The sequence below is a fragment of the Leucopleurus acutus genome (assembly GCF_964270905.1).
Source record: "Leucopleurus acutus genome assembly, chromosome: 10".
Lineage (NCBI taxonomy): Eukaryota > Metazoa > Chordata > Mammalia > Artiodactyla > Delphinidae > Leucopleurus > Leucopleurus acutus.
In genome coordinates, this window is record NC_139153.1 from 12,149,979 (window position 1) to 12,174,517 (window position 24,539).

At 42.0% G+C, this 24,539-nt stretch overlaps 1 protein-coding gene across 1 annotated transcript in view; it reads right to left on the reverse strand.

The window, feature by feature from the left end:
* Nucleotides 1–24,539, reverse strand: part of ITPR1 (inositol 1,4,5-trisphosphate receptor type 1) — a 318,686-nt gene that overhangs the window by 185,359 nt on the left and 108,788 nt on the right. Inside the window, exons 4-9 of the mRNA XM_082847216.1 lie at nucleotides 17,872–17,987; nucleotides 9,195–9,281; nucleotides 7,039–7,197; nucleotides 4,770–4,868; nucleotides 3,552–3,635; nucleotides 3,308–3,454 (exon numbers count right to left, since the gene is read on the reverse strand). Coding sequence (XP_082703342.1) covers nucleotides 3,308–3,454; nucleotides 3,552–3,635; nucleotides 4,770–4,868; nucleotides 7,039–7,197; nucleotides 9,195–9,281; nucleotides 17,872–17,987 — 692 coding nt within the window. The remainder of the gene's footprint in view (nucleotides 1–3,307; nucleotides 3,455–3,551; nucleotides 3,636–4,769; nucleotides 4,869–7,038; nucleotides 7,198–9,194; nucleotides 9,282–17,871; nucleotides 17,988–24,539) is intronic.

Below are 24,539 nucleotides of genomic sequence, written 5' to 3' on the forward strand. Positions count from 1 at the left end.
GGAATCTGTCAGGGCAGAATACAGACCTCCCCAGAAAACAATTTCCAGAAATCTGCACAGGGGCCTCCTTTAGTCTTTGGCTAAATACCAAGCGGCATATGTGTAAGGTGAGACCCCACAAGGCCAAATAAAAAACGAGAGGGTAGTTGTAAGCTCAACGATCCAGGAGTTCACACAGGACTAGAAGGTGTTCTGATTCTAACAAGCCAGAGGAGAGGCCGGTTGAACACCTGGGGCATTCAGTATCGACATCAAAAGGCTCACACCTTAGTAGCAGGGCTAGTCTAGCTCTAAAAAAACGCTACAGTACACTTGACCTAATGACGCTTTAAAACAAACCTCCAAAGGGTCAAAGTGATCTACAAGTAACTTTCTTTGTCTGGCAGAACAAAATTCAATACTCTTTAAAGGAAGGCAGCAGATCCAGAGAGTCAACAAAGGAGCATCACAACATTGAGCATATTGTCATAATGCAGCGGACAGGCAAGAATCAGGAAAATGCAGCCTGTCAGACAATATCGAATGACCCAGTATGTCCATGTGGTTGGTGGAGGCTAGAGAAATACGTAACAGTGACCCCCAAATGTTCCCATTTTGATACATACCCACACATTTTGAGAAACTCAGTGGGTTCAAAGTAGGATAAACACACATACACACACTCACACATGCATCAAGACACACCATAATTAGGTTAACGTAAACCAGAAAGAAAAAGAAAAAATTTTACAGTAGCTAGGGAAAAAAGAGACGCTATATGCAGGCAACAAAAGAAAAGAAAACCACTGAATTCACATCAGAAAGTAATCCGTGCAAGACAACAATGGATGAACGCCTTCAAGTACAAAAAGAAATAACTGTCTATGTAAAATTCTACACTCAACAAAAATATCTTTCATGAATGAAGGCCATATGGAGAAATGAGAACCTTTAATACACTGCAGGTGGGGACATACAATAGTGCCTTCAAGACAGTCTGGCATTTCCTCAAAAGGTTAAACAAAGTAACCATATGACCCACAATTCCACTCCTGAGAGAACTGAAACTCCTCACAGAAACTTGTGCATGAATGTTCACAGCAGCATTATTCACAACAGCCAAAAAGCAGAAACAATCCAAATGCCCATGAATAGTAAATAAAATATGGTATATCCATACAGTGGAATATTATTTGACAATAAAAAGAAATGAAATACAGATACGCATGGCAACATGGATAAACTTTGAAAACTTTATGCTAGGTAAGAGAAGTCAGGTACAAAGGACCACATATTGTAGGATACAATTTATATGAAATGTTCAACCCGGGCAAATCTATAGAGATAGAAAGTGGACCAGTTACCAGAGGTGGGGAGGGGCACATCTGAAGAGAAATGAGCTGTGACTGCTGTGGCTCAGGGATTCTTTTGGGTCAACTAAAAACCACTGAGAACTACACACTGTACATTTCTGAATTGTGTGACATATGAATTGTATCTCAATGAGGCTGTTATTTTCAAAAAAGAAAAATAAACTGATCTTTTTAAATGAAGGTGAAATAAAGATATTCACGGACAAATATAAAGTTGTTTTCTTGTCTTCAAATGAGAGCTGAGAGAATTGGCCAGTGGCAGACCTGCACTACAGAAATGATAAGGGAGTTCTTTAGGCTGAAGGAAAATGATTCCAGATGAAAACTCAAATCTACACCAAAAAGTGAAGAGCTGGAGATGATGACTATGTGGGTAAAAGACTCCTGTCCTCTCGTTTTTCCATGTTTTTAAAATGCAAGTGACTCCTTAAACAAGGCAAAAAAAAAATTAAAATGCACTATGGAGTTTATAGCATATATAGAATACAAGAGAATATCACCACAAAGGACAGGAAGGGAGAAACAGAAGTGCAGCTGACCCTTGAATAACACGACTTTGAACTGTAAGGGTCCACTTACACGTGGATTTTTTTCAATATTAAATACTACAGTGCTACATGGTTGGATGAATCCACGAATACAGAGGAACCACGAACACCAAGGGCTAACTATTAGTTACATGTGGATTTTTAACCTCGTGGAGGGTCAGTGCCCCTAACACCCATGTTGTTCAAGATTCAACTGTATACTATCGTAAGGTTCTAACATCACGTGTAAAAAGTTATGACGATATGTAAAACTGACTGGCAATGAGGTGAAGACGTATAATGAAAACCCTAAATCATGACCAGAAATATAAAACACATGGTGTTGCCTTCCTTCTTTTATTTGGAAGGGACACTTAAGTTTCTAAAATCCTCAAGAAGAAAATAAAAAAGGAAGACGTTCAGTGTTTCCCTAGAGTATTCAGAGGGAAAATTGGCAGGGAACAGTTTTGGGGGGGAGCAAAAATTAGACAGCTGTTGCTTCTCAGACGATAAAATATAGAAGATGGTCTACAGTGGACTTCTGGGTTAAGTGAGTCCATACTGCAAAAACTCTCCCCAAAAGGTTGACACGTTTAATTCATTTCAATCAGTTTGTGAGTGAAGAAGACATAGTACTTGCTTTTAAGGTTCTAAAGTCAGTCACGGTGACTTCCATAGGGTTCTGACATTTCTAATACTTTTTTCGTTTACGAATTAAGTTCCAAGTCCCTACAGCCTGGATATATTGCCCTTCAGTATCTGGTCTCCTAAAACAGTTTCTGTCTTATTTCGCATGACTATCCTCTGTTCCTCATCAAATGAGGTTACTGAGTTCTAACCCAAGGTTGCCTCACATTTCCAATTCCACGTTAGTATCTTATAGGAAATGACTTACTCCATTCATCCCTTCCGTCTGAAATATAGGTCATCCCGTCAGCACCAGCTCAGATGCTACCTCCTTCAGGAAGTCTTCCTTAATCCCTTGCCCTCCCTCATCTACACATCCAGAGGACAGGGAATGTGCCTCTTTGTGCTTTGGAGGTGTAGATACTTCACCATCCAGTATCTTTCCATCCTATCGCCAATGTGCAGTCACCTACAAATTGTGATGGGTTAGGCACTTGATTACATATTGCTGTGATAGATAACTGAGCAAGGGAAAGAAAAAAAAACAGAAGGAAGAGATGATCAGATGATCCAGAGAAAGAAATTTCTAACTTCAGTTGGGACTTGGCTTCCGAGGCAGCTATTATTTTCCTCCACAGGAACATCTGGCATCCTTCAGATACGGCGTGATGTGTTTGTTTCTCTAAGTCATCCCAAGTCATCCATTGTTTTTGGAACAAGGTGGGTTTAAGTACCTGGATGTGACTTATTCCTATAAATCCATGAATCCTTTCTCCCTACCCGCCCCACCCCATCCCTTACCTCCACCTCCCACAGGGCTTTTGAACTAGTGGCAGACGTGGCTGACTGCCGGCCGGTAGTTCTCAGGAAGACATGCTGCTTCTTCCTGTGCTCGTCACAGGTGAGAAACTTCTCTTGCTCGGCGTGGAACAGCCTCACCACGTCACCCTAAAAGTCAACACACGGAGGAATGAAGGAAAACGCATTTAAAAAGAGAACCAAAGAGGACCCAAGTGCTGCCCAGCCTGTAATGTATCAAACTTACCCCCTTTAATATGTCATCTTTGTTATCACTCCATTTCATGAAAAGGACTATTTTCCAGCTGGTATTGCAGTTGACGGAATTGACCTGGAAAACAAATTAGTTATAATTTCACATACCCCTCAACAACTGTGGTTTCCTGTGCCCAAATGCCTTATTTCTGCCCAAGAAGCAAGGCTGTGCTTCAGCCCTCCAAGCCTAAAGACTGACATCATGAAGATCATAGAACTTGCAAACTCAATTGGCCTGATAGAAGTCTTTGGTAATAAATGGTTCATTTGTACCAGTCAGTATGTATGCTGCAACTCCGGCTAACAGAACCAAGCTTCCTGGCCCCCTGGAATGATATCTTCTTCTTCTTCTTTTTTTTTCCCCCAAGTCTCTTGTACTATAGCCAGAACATAAAGGCCCAGTGAAAACAAGTATGTATAAAATGAGATGAGCTACAAAGGCAAAAAAAAAAGTCCAACATATACATCCTAAAATGTTAATGAAAAAGCCATTGTTTGTACACGAAATATATGCCAGGCACTGGGCTAACATTCACTAATATATTTTATCCTCAGCAACACCCTAAAAAATAGCAATAACCATCATGCCCATTTCAGAGGTAGGAAAACTGATGCCCAGGGAGACTGGATAATGAACCTACAGTCACAGAGGTAGGGAAGGGCAGATTCAGGATTTGAATCCGTATCTGTCTGTTTCCAGAGCTTGTGTCCTCCAAACAAACATTAGGCAAACATTTATGTCACCATCAAGTTATTGCCCTTGTGTCCTAAAATTGCCAATTAAGTTAAGTAGATGTACTGCCAAAAGTAAGATGTCACTCTCACAGGGCTGCCGATGGCCGGCAGTGTCCCCTTCTTATGAATTAGCAAAAGACACACTCTTTAGAGAGACCAATTAGAAAAGGGTACCCCTCTGGCCAAAAACACTTGGTAAAGGGGGCCCTTCTCTCGTTAAAGAAATTAGAAAACAATCCCCCAGGGATACAAAGCTTAGCAAACTGAGCCCTCAGGTGACATCAGCCCCTACCCAATGAACAGGCTTATATAACCTCATGCGGCAGGCCTGGCTCTCAGTTTGTTCCCCTGCAGAATGGGTACACTGCCCCGAGTCACTACTCAAGTCGCTGTGAGCACGCACATGCTCTGGCCCCAGGAAGGTTTGCTCCTGCAGCATATGCCTGCCCACAAGCCATAACTTCATTTCCCTTACCTCGTTGCAGCCTGGGTTATCCACCAGCTGATGACTGCTGGCATGTAAGGGCTGGCCAGCATTCACGGGGTTCAGAACAACCTTGTCACCTATGACCACCTGGAAAGGAAAGGACCAATAGAGCATTTCACAAAACAGGTCAGGACTGCAGACTGACCAGTGGCTAGTTCTGGCAGGAGCTGTAAGAGCCTGCATAGAAGGTGGCCCAGCTTCCAGCAAGTAGAATGATACAGCACAAATGCACAATTAACTCAGCTCAATATTCTTTCATTACCTAAACGGGAAAAGAATTGGGAAAAGAATGGATACTTGTATGGGTATAACTAAATCACTTTGCTATTCACCTGTAACTAACACATCATTGTTAATCAATTATACTCCAATATAAAATAAAATTTTTTAAATATATAAAGAATGGAATTTCAAAAAAATTTAAAAAAAGATTTTAAAACCCCAAAGCCTGACCCTGACCAGGAAGAGGTGATGTTCACAAGCCTAAGGGTAAATTTTTGCCCACAATTGTCGATGATTATCCAAAGGCGATCTCCAAGTCAGTCAGAGCAGGAAGAAAAAAATCCTATCTTCGTTAGCTTCAGTTAAGGCACTTGTACAAATAAGCTCTAACTAAATTTTAGGAGTAGAAGCAGATTATTGCCTGAAGTAAGTCTTTATCTTTGAAAGAATAAAGCTATAAATTTATATTTCTAAAGCAAAGGCTTTTATACTTTTTTGAAAAGTCGTATTAAGAAATACGTTTTCTATTATAACTCAGTCATACATAAAGAGTTTACGTGGCTATATGTGTATATGTATGTATGTGTATATAGATATATGCATGTATATATAGAAAGATATAGAGATCTCTATTTATCTAAAAAAAAAAAGTCACCCCCCCCAAACAATCTTATCCCCATTATGTTTAACACAGCTTGATACTGCCTATTCTATTCCACTTTCTAAAATGAGAGTCCCAAGCTACTAAATTGATCTCTTGGCCCATGAGTAGATGAATACCTGTCCTCTGAAAGACACTATTCTACAAGTATTCAAGTCCATCTTACTTTCTCAACTAAGGCACAGCTAAACAGGTAAGCTTAAAGGACAGGAAAGCCAAGGACTTGCAAAAATGAAGTTCAGAGCAAAGCACCCTTGTCTTTTATTATGGGAGTGGAAGGAAGAAGAATAGAAAGGATGGTTTCCTAAGATGTAAAACATACCTATTCTCAGTTTGATACGTTTGGGGAACACATACAACTAAATTTTCTCTAACTCAAAATATATGCAAGTTAAATATGTCAAAAAACCCAACGCTTTAGGTGAAACCTAAGCTTTACTGGACTTACTCTTCTATACTCAGTTGATGATCACTATGCACTGTACACCCGCTGCGAGGGGGCTGCTCAGGTACTAGAGGCTTCACGTGTATCGTACAGACTTTAATATGCACACAAACATATAAACTGAAACATATTTAAACGACCCAAAGCTTGTATACTTAAATATTAAAAAATGGGAAAACCCAGTTTCAGGTGAAGGCAAGTTAAGCTTTTTGACAAGATTTCACACTGTTTAAATACATATTTCTTTTTGGTGGAAAACAACTATTTCAGAATCTTAACGAGGTTGGAAATACAGCCGATAGCATTTAAACATAGTCACTGTTAAGTATATGCCCACATAATGACTTACTAACGTAGCTAATAAGTATCAGAACTGTTCTAAGTCACCCTGGAAAGGATTTCTGGGGCTTTATAACTTAATCACCCCTCAGGAGAGGAGCCAGCTCGGGACCAACCACAGTCATTGAAATGGAAGCAAGAGCCTGCAGAGTTATCAAGAGCAACTGAGGATAATCCTAAAATCCACTCTCCTTCCCTGATCTATCTGCTTCCTTTCCATCCTTCTGTCCTAACTTTACTTCCGCAATAGAGAACCATTTCTTTTCCACTACTGATCTAGAAGGACAGGGACACTCCCCAGGACACTCATACATGATAGCTGCTTTTGTGGTAAAGTTACTCAAGTAATGGGCTGCTCATATGATTTTTTTCAGAAGCCCAGTAGGAAAAAAACAGAGCTACTGTATTTAGGTCACATTGCTCTCCAAACTTCCCTGTTTCCCAAACACTGGTTTCCATAGTGATTTCCTTCTCCTCATCCGGGATAAGCCTCTGGCTCCAACTTTAAATTTCTCTTAGTTGACTCTACTGTACAGTTATGGTTGGAGGCCTGGCACGGAGCACGCCCTGGGCTGGGCATGTGCACTTACACTGTCTCCGATGGATCGCAGCTTGTAGAATGGCTGAATGTAAAACCAGGACCCTTCGTTGCCAGCCTCGTCCAACGTTACTCTCATGGCATTCTTCTCCAGCAGAGCTGGAAGCCTCTTGTTCACTGTTAGGTATTTATTACTTTTCAAATGCAAGAGCTGAAAACCACCAAGAGAATAAGGTGAGTGTCAGCATATCCCCGAATCTCTACATTTCTCTCTCAGTCATACAAGATATGTATCAAACACTCCTCCCACCACTGAGCCACCTGTGAAGTTAGAGAACCACAGAAGTGCTTAAGGCAGGGAATGATTAGAAAAGAAGGAAGACCAAAGGGAGCAGAAGTAGAGGGAAGAGGAGAAGACATTTTTTCCCCCAACACAGCCCTGGACAAGATGGGTGTCGCTCAGGTCAAGTGCACCATCAGCTAGGAACATCACTCTGCCATTGGTTAGCAGCAAGGGGTCTAACCCCAGGTAAAGGGACTAAAGAACTGCAGTCTGAATATGCCCTGACATGAAGGTGGAGCTAAGGAAGGGCACTTTTGAACAAGAGAAACAGTTCAGTTTAAGAAGTGACCCCATTAGGGGATGGTCAATTCACTTGGGAAAAACACGGCTGCTGTGGATTTCCACCTTGAATTTCTAAGCACTCTATTCTTAATTCTTGTGTAACGGTTACACGAAGGGGCTGGAAAGATGGAAGATCTAGATGCGCAACGTCTCATAGTAAGTCTAGACCAGGAAGAGCTGACCAAGGCTTCCCAACTCAACAGGCTGTAAGAGAAGATGGCGGGGAATAGGAAAGACCGTCCAATCCCTGGAGAAATGGTAAGACTAGCATGGGACACCACCTCCAACTGCCAGTATCTCCCTTTTCAGGTTAACAGATAGATACAGTTTCTAGAACACTCCTAGGAGGCCCACAAATCTTCTTGTCTGATCTGTGAGTCCCTGACATCCCCTGGCCATGACACATAAGGCAATGCCTTCCCAAGCTTCCATGCTACTCTGATGAGTAGTACCTCTGATCTTCCATGCACCTCTCCAAGGGCTGGACTTAGCTGGCTTATAACCTGGCATTACCTACAGGTGATCCTCAAGATCTAGGCTGGGAAAATAAGAAATATTAGGTCATAAGTATTCACAGCACACTCTGTGACAGGTACCTCTCAATCATCCTAGGCCGCACATACCATTATTATTCCCATTCTGCTAGTGAGCCAGCTGAACCATGGCAAGAATTCTTGCCCAATACCTACCAGGAAAACAAGTGGGAAGGAACTCCTTTGTCATTTGTAAAGTTAATATTAGTATTAGTAAAGAGAGACAAATTAGGAGTTTGGGATTAACGTATACACACTATTCTATATATAAAATAGATGAACAACAAGGACCTACGGTATAGCACAGGGAACTATATTCAATATCTTGTAATAACCTATAATGCAAAAAATCTGGAAAAGAATAGATATATGCACATATGTATAACTGAACCACTTTGCTATATACCTGGAACTAACACAACACTGTAAGTTAACTATACTTCAATTTTTAAAAATGGTTTAAAAAAAGCCACATTTGGCACTGGACTTCTTCACACAGTTTTCTGCAAGGATAGACCTAGGTGGATTTTTTTTTTTTTTTAGCAAAACCTGTTGTACCTATTTCTTAAATTGTGTTTTATCCTGTCAAATTTGAAGGTACCAGATACAAACAAGTAAACCTCACAACCCGTGAGGTAAGACATGAGACCTATCATCAAATATTCTACCTGAAGGTACAGAATTGCTCTTCTTACTTCTGGTGACCAGCTCTTGAACCAATTTTTACCAAACATGAAGAACTTTCAAGCAATGCAAGTTAGGCAAAAGCGCAACAGCCAGGCTCCTCTTCAGACAGGGAGCCTCCCATCTAAAAAATGCGGACAAATTTTAAATTAACAGTACAGGGGAGAGAAGTGGACCCTTGCACTGAGAGAGAACCAACTAAAAGCCCAAGAGTCCAGCCCACATCACAAGAAATGCTAGACCTTTTGCAATAAACTGGCTGTGTCCACAGAGTCCTATCTGTCCAAACCGGGTTTCGTGTGATTGTTTTTCGATTCACTCTTTGTAAAGCTTCAGCTCCATGACAGAACAGCAGCTTTGACCCACCTGGATTACATTGCCATACTGGATCACGGTCCCCAGCAATTTCCTGTTTTCTGTCTCATTCTGCTTCTTTTCCAAGTCTGCGGCATGCTGTACATAGAGGAGGAAGATTGGTCACAAAGAGGAAACAATGGGTTATATATTCCTCTGCCGCAAGGCAAAAGCAATATAGCCAGTTCATACAAGAACCACAAAAATAAGCAAATACCTAAGTACACTCTGAGGCTAAGTGCAATGAGCAAGGGGTTCAAGAAACCAACCCACTATGCCTTGTTTGCTGGCTTTCTTGCTTTTTCAAACATGTATTTATTTTTTAAGGAATTCATGGACATCTGGTTAGGGTGAGACTAAGTCACAAGCTTATGTATTTTTAAAGAAAATAGGGTAAGGTTGGAAGGGAATTTGCATAGCCCTTTTATGATTTGTACAGGTCTTCTTCATAGCTTTGGAGTAAAATAAAACAGCATTTAAATCCTGGTTTTGTGACCTGGAATGTGTTAGTTAACATCTTTGCAATCCTCAGTTTCCTCTTTTGTAAAATGAAAATAAAAATAGTACCTTCACCTCACAGGAATCACACAGCACGGTATCTCATCATTGTGGCATTCATGGAGTGTTAGTTATTATTGTTACATACCAATTATAATTTATTTAGTTTTCACAGTAGTTCCCTGAGGAGAAGATCATTATCTCAATTTAATAAAGAAGAAACAGACTCAGAGAGATGAAAAAGTTTGGTCGACACTGCATAGCTAGTTGAGTGGGTACAAAAGGAGCACTGTTTTCTCTACTACTGTGTATATTTGAAATTTTGCTTAATAATGTCATTTTTTAAAAATTACACATCTATTAAGTAAGTAAGAGATAATCCCCAAACCCATATTTGGGTTAACTCCAGATTTACACATTCACAAATGAGGCTGGAGATATTACTAGTGCAGCTCTGGCAGGCCAGGGAACATGGTAAAACCAAATAGAGGGTTCCCATAACAGTTTGCCAAGGCCACCAACCCGCACAGTCATTTTTCCTTCGTTCACCTGTGTAGCTCTGCAAGTCTGTTAGCATATTATAACCACACTCAAGGGGAACTAGTTTCATCCTAGGCAATTAAACTGCCGTTCCAATCTCTGATTCCCAAACCCAGACTAAGTAAAACAAAAGAAAAATAACGGAAGAAATACGGCATCTAATCTGATGGGTGACAGAAGCATGATGATGACCAATGAAGTACTTTGGAATTGCTTCCAATGTTCTCTTCGTAGAGTCCCCCCTTGCCTTGAGGCAAGATGCTACCAGATGCCAGTGGGTTAATGGGCTTCTTTCCCAGGGAGCACATCTGCGTTTCCACCCAACCCTTCTGGACTTGGTCTTGGTTCCACCACAGACCAGCTTTATCATCTTGGCCAGGTCGTTTAATCTCACCAAGCCTCACTCAGCATTCTCATCCACAAAATGAGGACAATACAAGCCTTTTTTCTCCCTAATCACAGACATTACAGAAAATGCATACCAGACACAAAATAGGTATCCAATAAATTTTTACCAATGTTATACACAAGTTTATGTAACTAAGAAACGTTCTAATGAAAATTTCAAAAGGTGAACTAAGGTGGGTGGGTGAAGAATCTTTCAGTTTCCTTCTAATTCAGCATTCGCTCCACCTCTACCTGGAGTATAGGTATTTTTAGGAAGGAACATCTTTTGAGAAAAATAAGCTGCAGGAAGCAACCCTAAACTAAAAAGAAACCACATTTATAGGAGGGTAAGGATTTGCCTAAGTCTGTGTGGCTGACTGCAAGTTTGCAGCATATGTCTCAATCCTTTAAAACAATGGTCTATTCAGAGGCTTCCCTCTTTCTCTTTCGGAATTAGTTACCAGTCTGCTATTCTCAGTTACAAAAAGGTAATATCCACTGGGTTCAAGACACATCCAGAAATAATACCAGCGCAGACACCATGGCAATCCTTGGCATCCAAACCGCCCTAGGCATGGCTCTCCCCAACTCTCTCTTCCCCTCCATAAACACCTTCCCATCCTCTCCTCCCACCTCCGTTCTCCCTATTTTCATGCCTGAGCTGTACCCTATCCAAAGAGCTCTACAGTACCCACAGGTTCTGCAGGTAGTCTTAAAAAAAAAAAATACACTGGACTGAATCCACTTGGAAGGCAGGTTTATACTTTGCAGAGAGCCACTTATTCTTTCTGCTAAGCAGTTCTCAGCTAATAAGGACAGGAAAGTTGAGAAAGCAAAAAAATGTCAAAGCGGGGGGAATCAAGGAATTCAGTAAAATAAAACAACATTTTCCAACAAACAAATACAAATTTTCTCTGCTCGAAACACCACACCAAAAGGATTCACCTTGAGAAAATTATAAAGTAGTGTTTCTTGAACTTAAACGATATAAGGGCTCCTGTTTAAGAGGGAAAATTCTCATGGGTATTCCTCTTACTCTCAAGAATTTCCAGTGGCTTCAATCTAAGAAATATTCATCTAAAATATTAAGTTCCTACCTACGCTCAAACTAAGTACACAAGTGGTAATCCAGTGGTCACTGGCATATCTAAAAGGAAAGGTCAGATTAGTCACCAAGAAGACACATATTTCATAGTTAAGACTAATTAAACACCAGCAGCTCTGAAGATTAAAGGTCATTCGTGTACAAACATACAAAAGATAAAATTAGAACAGAAAATACACAACTGGAGAATAAATATCTAAGAATATCAAATATCACATCTGAAAACTCCATTAAAAGGTTTAATGATGACCAAGCCTACATATAACTACTAAACAAACATTCCAGGCATTAAGCTTACGGACCATTCTAAGAATTCACTTTTCCTATACGCACTCTTTGTTTAAGGAGAAAACTCTCCCACTCACTTCACCTTTTACTAAGTGTACAAATACTATATATGTGTTCATTTGAGTTCACAAATCAGTCTTTAGATAACTCCTCCATAAAACCAAATTTGTTCCCTTCCCCCAGTTTTACTGATATAACTGACATATAATTGGGCTTTCAGAAAAAAAAAAAATGCATCATGATTTTTAGTTCAAAAGGTTGATAAAAAAGGAAGTAAAACTAACACATTTTAAATCAACTATACTCCAAAAAAAATTAATTTAAAAAAATAAAATTTAAAAAAAGGAAGGGCAGTACAGACAATACCTGGGCCCACTGATCAAGGCTGCTTTCACCCTTGAAAAAATTAAATCTGGTCTATTAAATCCCTCAAGTATATTCTAAAGAGGAGCCCACACTGCAGGACAGTGAATTTGGGGCTTCCCTGGTGGCGCGGTGGTTGAGAGTCCGCCTGCCGATGCAGGGGACACGGGTTAGTGCCCCGGTCCGGGAAGATCTCACATGCCGCGGAGCGGCTGGGCCCGTGAGCCGTGGCCGCTGAGCTTGCGCGTCCGGAGCCTGTTGCTCCGCAACGGGAGAGGCCACAACAGTGAGAGGCCCTGAGTACCGCAAAAAAAAAAAAGACAGTGAATTTGTATAACCTTTCTGAAGAATAATCCAGCAATATCTACCAAAAAGTTGTTCAACGTGCATAACTTTGATTTAGCAATCCCATTTCTAGGAGTTTCTCTAAGATAATCTGGCATGTGCACAAGGCCATAACCATCATTTATTTTTTGGGGGAATGGCAAAAACTGTCAGAATCCTAAATACGTCCTCCCCCCATAGGGATTGGCTGTCTAAAATTACAGTACTGCTATATCATGGAGTAATCAAGTAGCCATTAAAAATACAGAGCTACCTATTTATTCATGACATATTAAGTGGGGAAAAAAGCAGGTGAAAGAAAGAGAAGTGAAGGACTTCCCTGGCGGCCCAGTGGTTCAGACTCCACGCTTCCAGTGCAAGGGGCATGGGTCCAATCCCTGGCCAGGGAACTAAGATCTCACATGCCACGTGGCACCGCCAAAGAAAAAAAAAGGAAGAAAGTGAGATGGCATGCCCCCTTTAATACTTTAAAATATAGAGATAAAGGAATAAAATAGGGGATGGGAGACTGGGGCACACACCGAGATTATCTTTGAGGATTAAGGTTTAGAGATCATTCTTTTTTTTTTCCTTTTCTTACTCATGTATACTTTGGAGCTCACTTCTTCCTACAATACTCACTTCAGAAACACCTTCGTCGTACCTCTGTGGCAAGAAGTCTAGATTTTTAAAAAGCCATCTTAAATGTGTTATCTTTTCAATATTTAAAAATCCCAATAATTTAAGTACCTGTTGCTCTTTTCCCTTACACAATGGGCTGCGGACAGTTCTGAATTTCTAAGGGAGAAATCACGCTCTATGCTATGGTCTCTACCATCATGAATCACCACAGAGATTACGATGCTCCCTAAGCAACATCAAGGTCAACCCCATCACAGTCACCTGTTATTTTATTTCAGAAATGGAGAAACCATTATTAAATTACTACAGAGACGTCACTGGAACAATGGGGAACCTTATTTAAGGTCAACAAGTTCTGAAGTATCTAACATAAATATTAAGGCTTCTGAAAACAAGCAAGGCAGGACCCAGGCTTCAGATGACAGTAAAGACTCCTCACTCCTCTGGTTCCTCCTAGCTTGTAGAAGCTAGGGCTTAAGGTAATGGACCATTTCTCAGAACCAAAACAACGTAGGTGCTGTTTCAAGGTAACAGGTAAAAATGCTGTCAGGAAACGGCAGTCGAGGGCTGTAGAACAAATTATGTGATTTGCAGATGGCGGAACCTCATTCTGCCAAGAGTCTTGGGAAATCACGACCAGGGGAGTTAGAATCCAGTTATTCTCTCAGAATGAACAGACACACATAGCAACCAGCCACTAGATGTCATTGTCCTTCAGGGAGTTGGTGGCATGTTGCTTATCCTTGTCAAAAGGAAGTCAACTGGTCTAGACGACTAATTCCTTAAATGGCATTAATTTAAAATAATCTGACCTTTGATTGGGGTGCTCCACAGTAGCTGACAAAAATAAAAATGAAAACCCACTGGAGACTGGCCGTCCGCCCCCAAAGGCAAGCGGCTGCCCAAAATACAACATTTTAATGACGGCACTAGAACATGTGCATGACTTTCAGACACAAGAGGGGGGAAAAAAAGGTCCAGCCAAGCAGGAAAGCAGGAACTGCACAAAGTTAACAGCCAAGACCTGCAAGTCATGTCAGGGATCCTGAATCAGGAGACAGTGCTGGTTTCCTTTTAAAATTTATTTAAAACAGAAACAGCATGAAAGAGAGAATTTATTGTTTATTTTAGTAAGGAGTTCAAAGTTCTTGGTCACCTTTAGGATCGCCTTTTTCAACTCTGTGGCTTTTCCATGGTTCATTTGTGGGAAGGGGTCGGAAGAGGAACTGCTGATGAAACAACACACGTATCACAGGCTGAGAACAGTTGGCCAGAGGACGCCATCCTGCTGAGCCATTCCTGTACTGGTGTTGAGTGTTACGTTTTAAACTTTAAGGGAAGTAGCTGCCAACATTTTTTAAAAACTGAGAGATGACACATCAAAGCACGGATTTTAGCTTCTCCTGAAGAAGCAGAAGATGCGGCGGCAGTTCCTGGCCCACCTTCCCACGCAGCAATGGCAGGGGAGCGGAGCTGCCCCCCAGACCCGCACACAGGCACACGCCCCTTAGCAACCCAGCCCACCAAGGCCTCTTGGTTCCAACTGGCTTCCTGCTTGGCCATGAGGAATCTGAATTTACAACTACAGCTGTAAAGAGCGTAGGAGAAGAAAGGGTTTGAGACGGACTAAGAATACCTCAGTGGACAGAATCAATTTCATCCGAGAAAAGGGGCCGCAGGACTGCTAAGGCCACACTCCTTCCACCAAGATGACCCCACAGGTGTACGTGCTAAATGGCTCTCCCAAGAGACGTGCAGAATTGAGCAACCTTTCCTACCCATTTAACTCGATTCCCATGCTCCCAGTACAGACTTCGGGGGCGTCCTGGATCCTCACAATGATTGGGGAAGGAGGGGATCGCTACTCATACTTCACGGACAAGAGCCAGGGATGCTGGATGCCCTGAAATGTATAGCACAGTCCTGTGCAAGGAAGAAGCATCGTTCCTCCCACACAATTTGGTATTCCGGTGGACAGTCAGATGACTTAAAAAGCTGCAATTTCGGAGCCAAACCCCTAACTCCACTTTACACATGAACACAAAGCATGGATCTGCATGGTTCAATTAATAATATTATTAACACCTTTTCCAAAACTGAGAGTGTTATTTAATAAAGAGAAGCGTGTACCTTGCATTCTTAGTAACATTACCGAGAGCAGCTGACCATTTTGGAACACCACATTATGGAAAACATGCTTTTTGGGTCACCAGTACTATAGACCTACATTGGCCACAGTCTTCAGCTGCCTCATTCACGGGGTCTATACAAATAGGTAAAAGCATTTATTTCCTTACGTCCTCTAGAGTGACTGTGCAATTATAAAATTTATTACTTTCCCTTTATTTTGCCTTTATAATTCAGTTTCAAAACTTTGATATCTTGGGAGATTACATTATTTACAGATTTTATTTCCTATTTATATTTATAGTTACATAATATTTGCTATTCAGAGGGAGCAATGGGTCTGCTGAGGTTGAGAATATCTGCCCTAAAACCATTAAAATAATGATGCAATCCCAGAAGCCTTCAAAGCAATCTCTTTGCTTCTGTTGTTTTCTTTTTCACTCCTACCCTCTTACTCCCACAGATGCCTCACTCTGAGGCTTACCTGTCACCTCCTCTTCCTCCAGAAAGCCCTCCCTGACTACCATATCACCCATCCTTAAACTCAAAAGCGGATTTGACTGCCCCTTCTAGGTGCTCCCACAGCCTCAGTGGTTTGCCCTATAATAGAACTTGCTACAGTCGTGTCACTACCTCTTTACTCTTAATTAGCCATTAAGCTCCCAGAGGGTTACGATGCTGTCACAGTTTTATCACCATCACCTAGCACAGTGCTCACTCATTCATTCAAGAACTATTTCTTGAGCACCTACTATGTGCCAGACACTACGACAATGCACTGGGGATACAGTGGTGAACAAGACAGGCACTGCTCCTCATCTTGTGGTGTCGTCACTCTACCGAGTGACAGATGCTAATTAAGGGAACTTTTAAATATAACTGCAGACTTTGATCAGTGCAGAGAAAGATATAAACAGGGTGCTATGACGGAGGAAAGCAAGGAACACATGGCTTAGATAAGGAGATGGGGAGAGACCTCACTGAGATGACTTAAACTGAGAGATGAAGGAGGCAGAGGTCTTAGCTTAGGCAAAGTCAGGAGAAGACTGTTCTCCACAGGACAAATTGCAAGCGCTAAGGTCGTGAGACTGTTAGGAGTCTGTGGTGCTCAAAAAAATAAAACGAAAGGACACAGAGCAAGTCGAGCTGGTTCAGAAGCCTCAGAGGGAAAGCAGCATCCAGCAGGCACAAAGTCTGCATTTCATTTTAAGGGCCATGAGTGCCTGTGTGTCTTCACACTGGAGGATCAGCTCATGGAGGTTAGGAACCTGGTCTTCTCATCATGCCTGGAGCCCCTCACCCCCTGTCTAATATAGTATATGCTGAATAAAGGAGTCCCTTCCATGGGCCCTACCTTACCCAGTGCAGCTGGCTGTGACTTTGTCATTTATTAGTCACAAAGAGAGCAAGCGTGAGCCCCATGTGCTCACAGATACCCCACATGCTCGGCTGCCATCACTGAGTCTCAAGAAAGAGCTTTTTTTTTAAATTAAGTTAGTAAATATTTGAGCGCCTACCATATGTTGTGGGCAAGAGGGATACAGCAACGAGCACACCTGACACAAACTTCTGCCTTTGAGTAGTTTACATTCTAGTGGGGGGAGAGAGCTGATAAATAAATTAGAAAGATCACGATAAGTGATGTGGAGAAAAATAAAGCAGAACAGGGAGATGGGGAACGGTCTGCAAGTTCAATACCACCCTGGATATATGTCATGTCTTTCTTCGCCACATCTCAAAGAAATTCCACACAGATTAGCCTCACAGAAGAATTATATCATCTCGACACTAGAAGAATTATAGCATCATTTGACAGATGGAAAAACAGGCTCAGAGAGGCTCAAAAATTTGCTTATGGTCACGGAGCACATCAGTAGAATGAGCATCTCTTTTATATGCCAAGTAATAGACAAGATAAATACAAGGATAAAAGCTAAAATTTTCTGAGCACTTATCACATGCCAGGCATTGTTCACGTGCTTTTTATGTTTCATGTAATCCTCACAACAACCTCTTGATGTGTATATTATTACCATTCCCATTTTACAGATGAGGTAACAGAGGCACAAAATGGCTCAGTAACTCACCCAAGATGTCCAGTGAGTGAGTGGTGAAGCTAGCATTCTAATCTAGGCAGTTGGCTTCCTGACCCTGTGCTCATAACCAGTACCGTACCTAAAGCCATCCCAGAAAGGGCATGGCTGAGAAAAAGGAAACTCTCAAGACATCTCAGGATGACTACGACCCACCTTTCCTTAGGGTCAGCTCCCTTTTACCCCTTAATCAAAGACTGTATGAAAGCTGGTATCCAGAGCTAGAGGACTGCAAAACTCACCTTCCCGACCCATTCCACTCAGACACAACCCACATGGCCGCTCACGAGACCTCGCCATGCAGCTCCATCCCAATACGTACGTGTAGTTTGTTAAGTAGTACTGCGTCTGTCGTGCTGTTGGCTCCTGGCTTAGCGGCTTTCCAGAACTGCTTCTGGGCGGAGTAGCGATTCATGGGACATAGTTTAAAGAGGCAATCTAGAAGTGAAACAAGTAAAAACTGTTACTGAGGACGTATATACACTCAACCTATGAAAAAAACTTTCCCCTTTTATTTCTATAACGCATTATAAATTACATGAAAGTGTAAATGGTAAGTTACAGGGCCCTTTTACAAACCTCTCCTCTGACCTTTAATTCTCACCACCATTATGTGAGGTTAGAAATGAGGAAAATGAAACTTCTAGAAAGTTCAGTCAAATGTCCATTGTCACACAGCCAGTTAGGGGCAGAGCTGGGACTCAGACTCCAAATTCACAGCTCTCAATGCTGCCCCAGAGTTATCTCCTTTCCTTTATGATGGACAACTTTAAGGGCAGTAGTCTCACTGTATGCAATAGTACATACAAACATTTCTGGATATAAATCCAACTCACTTCAATTCGACTACATTAAAAACAACAACAACAACAGAAGCTTATTTGGAGACAACTCCTTGGGCAATGGTCTCTTGAGTGTTGTTTACCAGATGACTCTCTGGAGAGCAGGAAGAAAATAAATGAACTTGCAGAGACATTCTGTGTCTTCTCCCTCTCTCTCAGTGCATGGCGATGTGCTTCTGTTTAGGAATGCCTGGGGTCATGACTTTTTACATTGTTTTATGTAGTAGAACTAACTCACAAAATGGACTAGTGGCTTCAAAAGATGTCTGCAATGAAATCAAAACACCGAAGAGAGGAGTAATGCAAACCCCACAAACAAGAAAAAGGAAAAATGATGATGATCTAACCAGATGTGAAAAAAAAAGTCACCCAGATATTAAAAACTGTTTTAAAAAACACTTAAAATGTTGTCTCTAATGATGAACGTTGCCCTGAAAGCACCCATGTGCCTTAAGATATTCATGATAATATGCTAATCATGATTAAGAGGACACATTATTGTTTAATCTTAATCTTTTTCATCAACATATTTTCCTGCTTGCTTTTATAATGTATACAATCTATTAGTACAGTGACACATGGATATAACTTTTAAACACACACACACACACACACACACACACACACACAGAGTTTAGGGGTATTTTTGTCAAAATTTTTTGATAGGGATATGCCATGGAAAGAGTTTACAAATAACCGCTCTAAAAAACTAACACTAGGGCTTCCCTGGTGGCGCAGTGGTTGAGAGTCCGCGTGCTGATGCAGCAGACACGGGTTCATGCCCCGGTCTGGGAAGATCCCACATGCCGCGGAGCTGCTGGGCCCGTGAGCCATGGCCACTGAGCCTGCGCTTCCAGAGCCTGTGCTCCGCAACGGGAGAGGCCACAACAGTGAGAGGCCCGCGTACCACAAAGAAAAAAACAAAAAAAAAACCTAACACTAGAATTGATACTCACTCTCTGAAAATTTTACCTTTTGACATACAGGATTTTCAAATGGTATTTGTAGAGTAAAATTAATAAATTTGGAATGAACACCCAGATTTGGGAAAACTGCACCCTGAAAGTAGATCAGAGCAAGCTTTTATAAAAAACTTAATCTACTAACTGTACACTTATTCATATCTGTTCACTGAGACATTCCCTGAAAGGACACTGAACAGCTAAATACTGTTTTTGTCTTAGCCAAATAACTATCTCAAAGTAAAAAATATTCATTTACTGTCAAGGACACAGATACTAAGTCTTTCCTCTAATTCAGTTGGAATCAATGAACTTTCACTAAGTACAATGCATACAAATACTTGACACTGTTCAGAAAATCATTTTTAATCAATTAACTGCAGAAAAAAAAGGTACTTTCCCATTTCGATAACCTCCTTCTTCACTAAATATTTCTACCTAGTCACAAGCAGCTACCAGACAAATATAAGATCACTGATATCCATCTTTATCAAGAATGTAATCCATCTACTGGAAGTAATTGTCAGTGCGCATGAAAGACGCTATCCAGGTCTTTAAAGAACAAAGGATATGGCAGGAAACTGGTTTAAAAGATAAAAGTTTCATCTCTAATGAAACTCACAGGTCATTGTTATTTACTGTATCAGTGGCAACTTCATGACGTCACTGAAAGACACAGTTTTTCTACCGCTTTGATATATGTGAACTCTCCATTCACCCTGAGAACAATCACACACAACCATGAGACTACCAGCCAGTGTTAAATGTCCTATCTTTGACACAAGACAGAAGGTGCCACTTGCGCAGGACCAGGGTGACTTCCTTGATAATCACAAGACTTAATGCCAAAAAACCATTCAAAACACTTAAGTCACTGGTATTAATATCTGGTACACAACTTTTTATGGATTAAATGAGGTTAATAATTTCAATTTTCATCAATAAGAAGACATTGAGAAAAACTATTATTTTTCCCTCCAGCACAATTCATATGATGATGGCTAAGTGGTATGCATTACCATCCCACCCCATCCCACCCATAACTTGACTTAAGTTGATTTAAGGATCCGGCTGGATCTATAACGCCAAGGGATTAACATGCAATGGAAAGTACCATTTTACAACTGTTGACGGTACTGTCAGTGGGTATAACCCACTTAACAAACCAATGGACTACAAACAGGCTCAAATTTCAGATAGCTTTCCATTGACCTAAGATGAGAGTGTGAATTGAAGCACTGTCAATCCAACCAAAGCCCTGCTGTAACTTCCACAACAACTATTTTTCTTGGGCAAAACAGCATTGTACTGGATTAAGCGTTTTTACAACCAACTGTCTATGTAAATATGAGATGCTAACATACTAGTAACAGAACCAAATTAGCCTTGCTGATTTTGTCCTGTCTTCCCAGTTGCTTAGCAACTGATTCAAAGTGATAATTAGATTAAGCAATTCAAATATGATGTTAAAGTAACCTTCTGAAATTTTGCACTTCAGCGGCTCTACGTTGCCCTTTGCTGTTTGGATGGCACAGCAGGACAAAGTTAAAGTTCTGCTGGATCCCAATACTGTGCTAAGTATAGAAACGCACAAATATAGGGAACCTGGTGGAAGAATTGTACCTATTTGGGGGAAGTATGTATGTGTGTATATATATGTGCATGTACACACACACACACAGTGCTTTGGTTTTGCCCCAAAGAAATGCCACAAAGATCTCTTATGTGACAAGTGATTTTTCAAGGCTTTTAAAAAATAAACTAAATTAAGCTTTCAAAAAATTACTTTGGAATATTCCTAAGCTTTAGCAGATGCCACACTGGGCTAGCAAAGGAGAAGTGAGTGGAATGGAGGGGCTGGGTTAAGTGTTAAAGGGCACGCGGGCTGAAAACAGGCATAGCTGATCTTCCATGGTTTAAAGAGCATTCCAGGGACTTCCCTGGTGGCACAGTGGTTAAGAATCCGCCTGCCAATGCAGGGGACGTGGGTTCGAGTCCTGGTCCGGGAAGATCCCACATGCCGTGGAGCAACTAAGCCCGTGCACCATAACTACTGAGCCTGCGAGCCACAACTACTGAGGCTGTGAGCCACAACTACTGAAGCCCGCGAGCCTAGAGCCCGCACACCGCAACAAAGAGTAGCCCCCGCTCGCTGCAACCAGAGAAAGCCCACATGCAGCAACGAAGACCCAATGCAGCCGAAAATAAAATAAATAAATAAATTTATAAAAGTAAATAAATAAATAAAGAGCATTCCAGAACTTGGCTGAAGGGAGAACACTCAACTGCTTAGCAGCTGCATTAACCATGACCTTAGGACTTGTGGTGCTCGGTTAGGAAAAGACAGGAGGGGATTATCTGGTGGCACAGTGCTTAAGAATCTGCCTTCCAACGCAGGGGACACGGGTTCGTGCCCTGGTCCGAGAAGATTCCACATGCGATGGAGCAACTGAGCCTGTGCACCACAACTACTGAGCATGCGCTCTAGAGCCCGCGAGCCACAACTACTGAGCCCACGTGCCACAACTACCGAAGCCCGCATGCCTAGAGCCCATGCTCCGCAACAATAGAAGCCACTGCAATGGGAACCCCGCACACTGCAACGAAGAGTGGCCCCCGCTCGCCACACCTAGAGAAAGCCCACATGCAGCAACGAAGACCCAACACAGCCAAAGATAAATTAATTTTTTTTAAAAAAGAAAACACAGGAGGAAGAGGAGCCACAGGTGTGCTTGGAGCCACCTTGATGGGGTTCCCAGCGGGGTGAGAAAGCAAGAAGCCGACGGAGCCACACATCAGGGACTCAGTGAGAGAATAAAGTCTGCCAGAAGAACGGCCGAATCCCCCCATCTCCTCGCTGTCCTCCACATCTTAGAACTTTGAACTCTAGAAAGTAAAGTGCCTGACGGCAGGGACTCGTGTCTGTTCTGTACACTCCGGTAACCCAGGGGCGAGGAGTAATGTAGCGGCACAAAGATGGTTGTTGTATTAAGGATTTAAACATGCTGAAATCCCTAGGTCTCCAGAAGCGACATCAGGTTTGTCCTAAGTCACTTCCAGCTTTGAGCCCCCAGCAGTCTATTCATGAATCCCATGACTACTTATTAAAGCGCCTACTATGTGCTGGGCACAGTACAGGGGGCTGAGACTGTAACAGTGAACCCAGTGCACAAGTTTCTTAGTATAACCCTAGTGACAGCGAAAAACTAGTCAAATACACAACTTGAAGTATACAGCAAGTTAAAGGACTGTGGAGACGAGAATTATCTATCAGCCCAATACGACTGGTGTGGAGGAGTACCACTTTATACGGGGTCATCAACGAAAGGCATGTCCACGGCTTCTGAGCAGGGAGCTGCAGGGTGAGAAGGAGCCCGGCTTTGATAACAACGTAGCGGCAACGCCTTCCAGGCAGAGGGAACAGCAAGTGCGAAGGCTTCGAGTTGGAAGGAAATCTTCAGGAGGTTAAAAATGAGCACAGAAGGGCTGGAGGGAAGCGGACGCAGGGAGAGTTGCAGGAGACGTGTCTGGAGAAGCAAGCAGGGGCCACATCACGCAGGCTCGTGTGGGTCACGGGGAGGCACTGCTCGTGCTTGTGGGAAGCCACCAAAGGGCTTTAAACAAAGGAGAACCTGGTTTTTGTCTCCACAGGAGCTTTCTTCTGGCGATGGCGCCTCCTAGGAAAGGGAAGGCCGGGAGGGGCTGGACTTAGAGGAGAACAGGGGAAATCAAGGATCTTATTTTGGCTTTGCTTGGTTTGAGCTGCCTCTGAAACAACCCAGCTGAAATGTTCAGTGGGCCATCGGTCAACTAGCAGGTTGAAAATACAGGACAGTCAGTAATTTAAGGGGTTAGGGGCAGAAGAAGAGGAAGGATGGGGGTACTGGAGAAGAGAGCTGAGGAAATCAGCACGACAAATGCAATGTAGCGACTCATCTTGGCTAGGGAGATCTAACCAAACCTAGAGAATATGTTAATTGAGCCTTACAGAAGCTTGAACTTGATTCATAGTTTTCAGAGGGCAGAATAAAGACCTTTCCTCTCCTTTTCCCCTCCCCCAACAAAAAACTCCAACACAATGAAAATTGAAAACAAAAAAAATGCAACTTCATCTTCTGAGAAACGCAAATCCTTCTTTTGGAATAAATGAAGATGGGAAGAGGATGGAGAGGTAGAACTTGAGAGATGGAGGGAGGTATCTACAGTGAGGGGACCAGTGAGAAGCAAGCTTATTTGCCCTACGGAACCCTGGAAAGGCTCAGGACCCCATGATGACACTGCGCAGGGCATCACTGCCCAACCTGGAGCAGGGACAAAGGGCCCATGGGCTGAGACCCAGGAGTGATGGGTCGTCCCCTCCGCCTGCCACATGGAAGCGTGATGAAGCCTGCAGAGGGAGAGAACACTAGTAAATGCTACAAAAGAGCTAATAGGCAAATCAGGACAAATGAGATGATTAAGAACTCCAGGGAAAAGCTGCGTACTATTGATAAAATGCAGTATGTGTTTAGCTCAATGGTGAACAATATTTACACAGTCATAAAAATCTAAGACTAACTATTAATTTAGCCCAAAAAAGTAATACAACTTTAATGAGAGGATGGAGGGGGAGCAGGAAAGTGTCGGAAGCCACCGTCATGTACAATAACAGGAAGTGAACAGGTGATATTTAAGATAAATTCATCTACAGATATGAAGAGACACACATCATCTAGAAATACAGTGGTAAATACCAGAATAAAATGTTAAAATGTTTTCAATTGTTGCCTCAAAAAAGTGGGAAAGCGTGAGGTGTCAGACATAAGACCGTTATTTTTATTCTGCATTTTATCAATATTTGACTCTTTTAAGTTCAATGCACATAACATAAAATTAACCATTTTCAAATAAACAATTCTGTGGCATTTAGTACATTCCCGATGTTGTACAACCACCACCTCTATTTAGTTCCAAAACGTTTTCTTCACTCCCACGAGTAAACCCTGTATCTATGAAGCAGTTCCCCCTCCAACCCATGTATCAATGAAAATCTGTAACTTTTAAACATGACCTTTCTATACTAAATCACTGCTCAACATCATAGTGAGATATCACTTTACACTACAGGGTGACAAAAGCCAACAAGCTGGATAATAACAAGGATCAGAGGGGATGTGGAAACCTTTCTGCACTATCGTTCAGTGTGG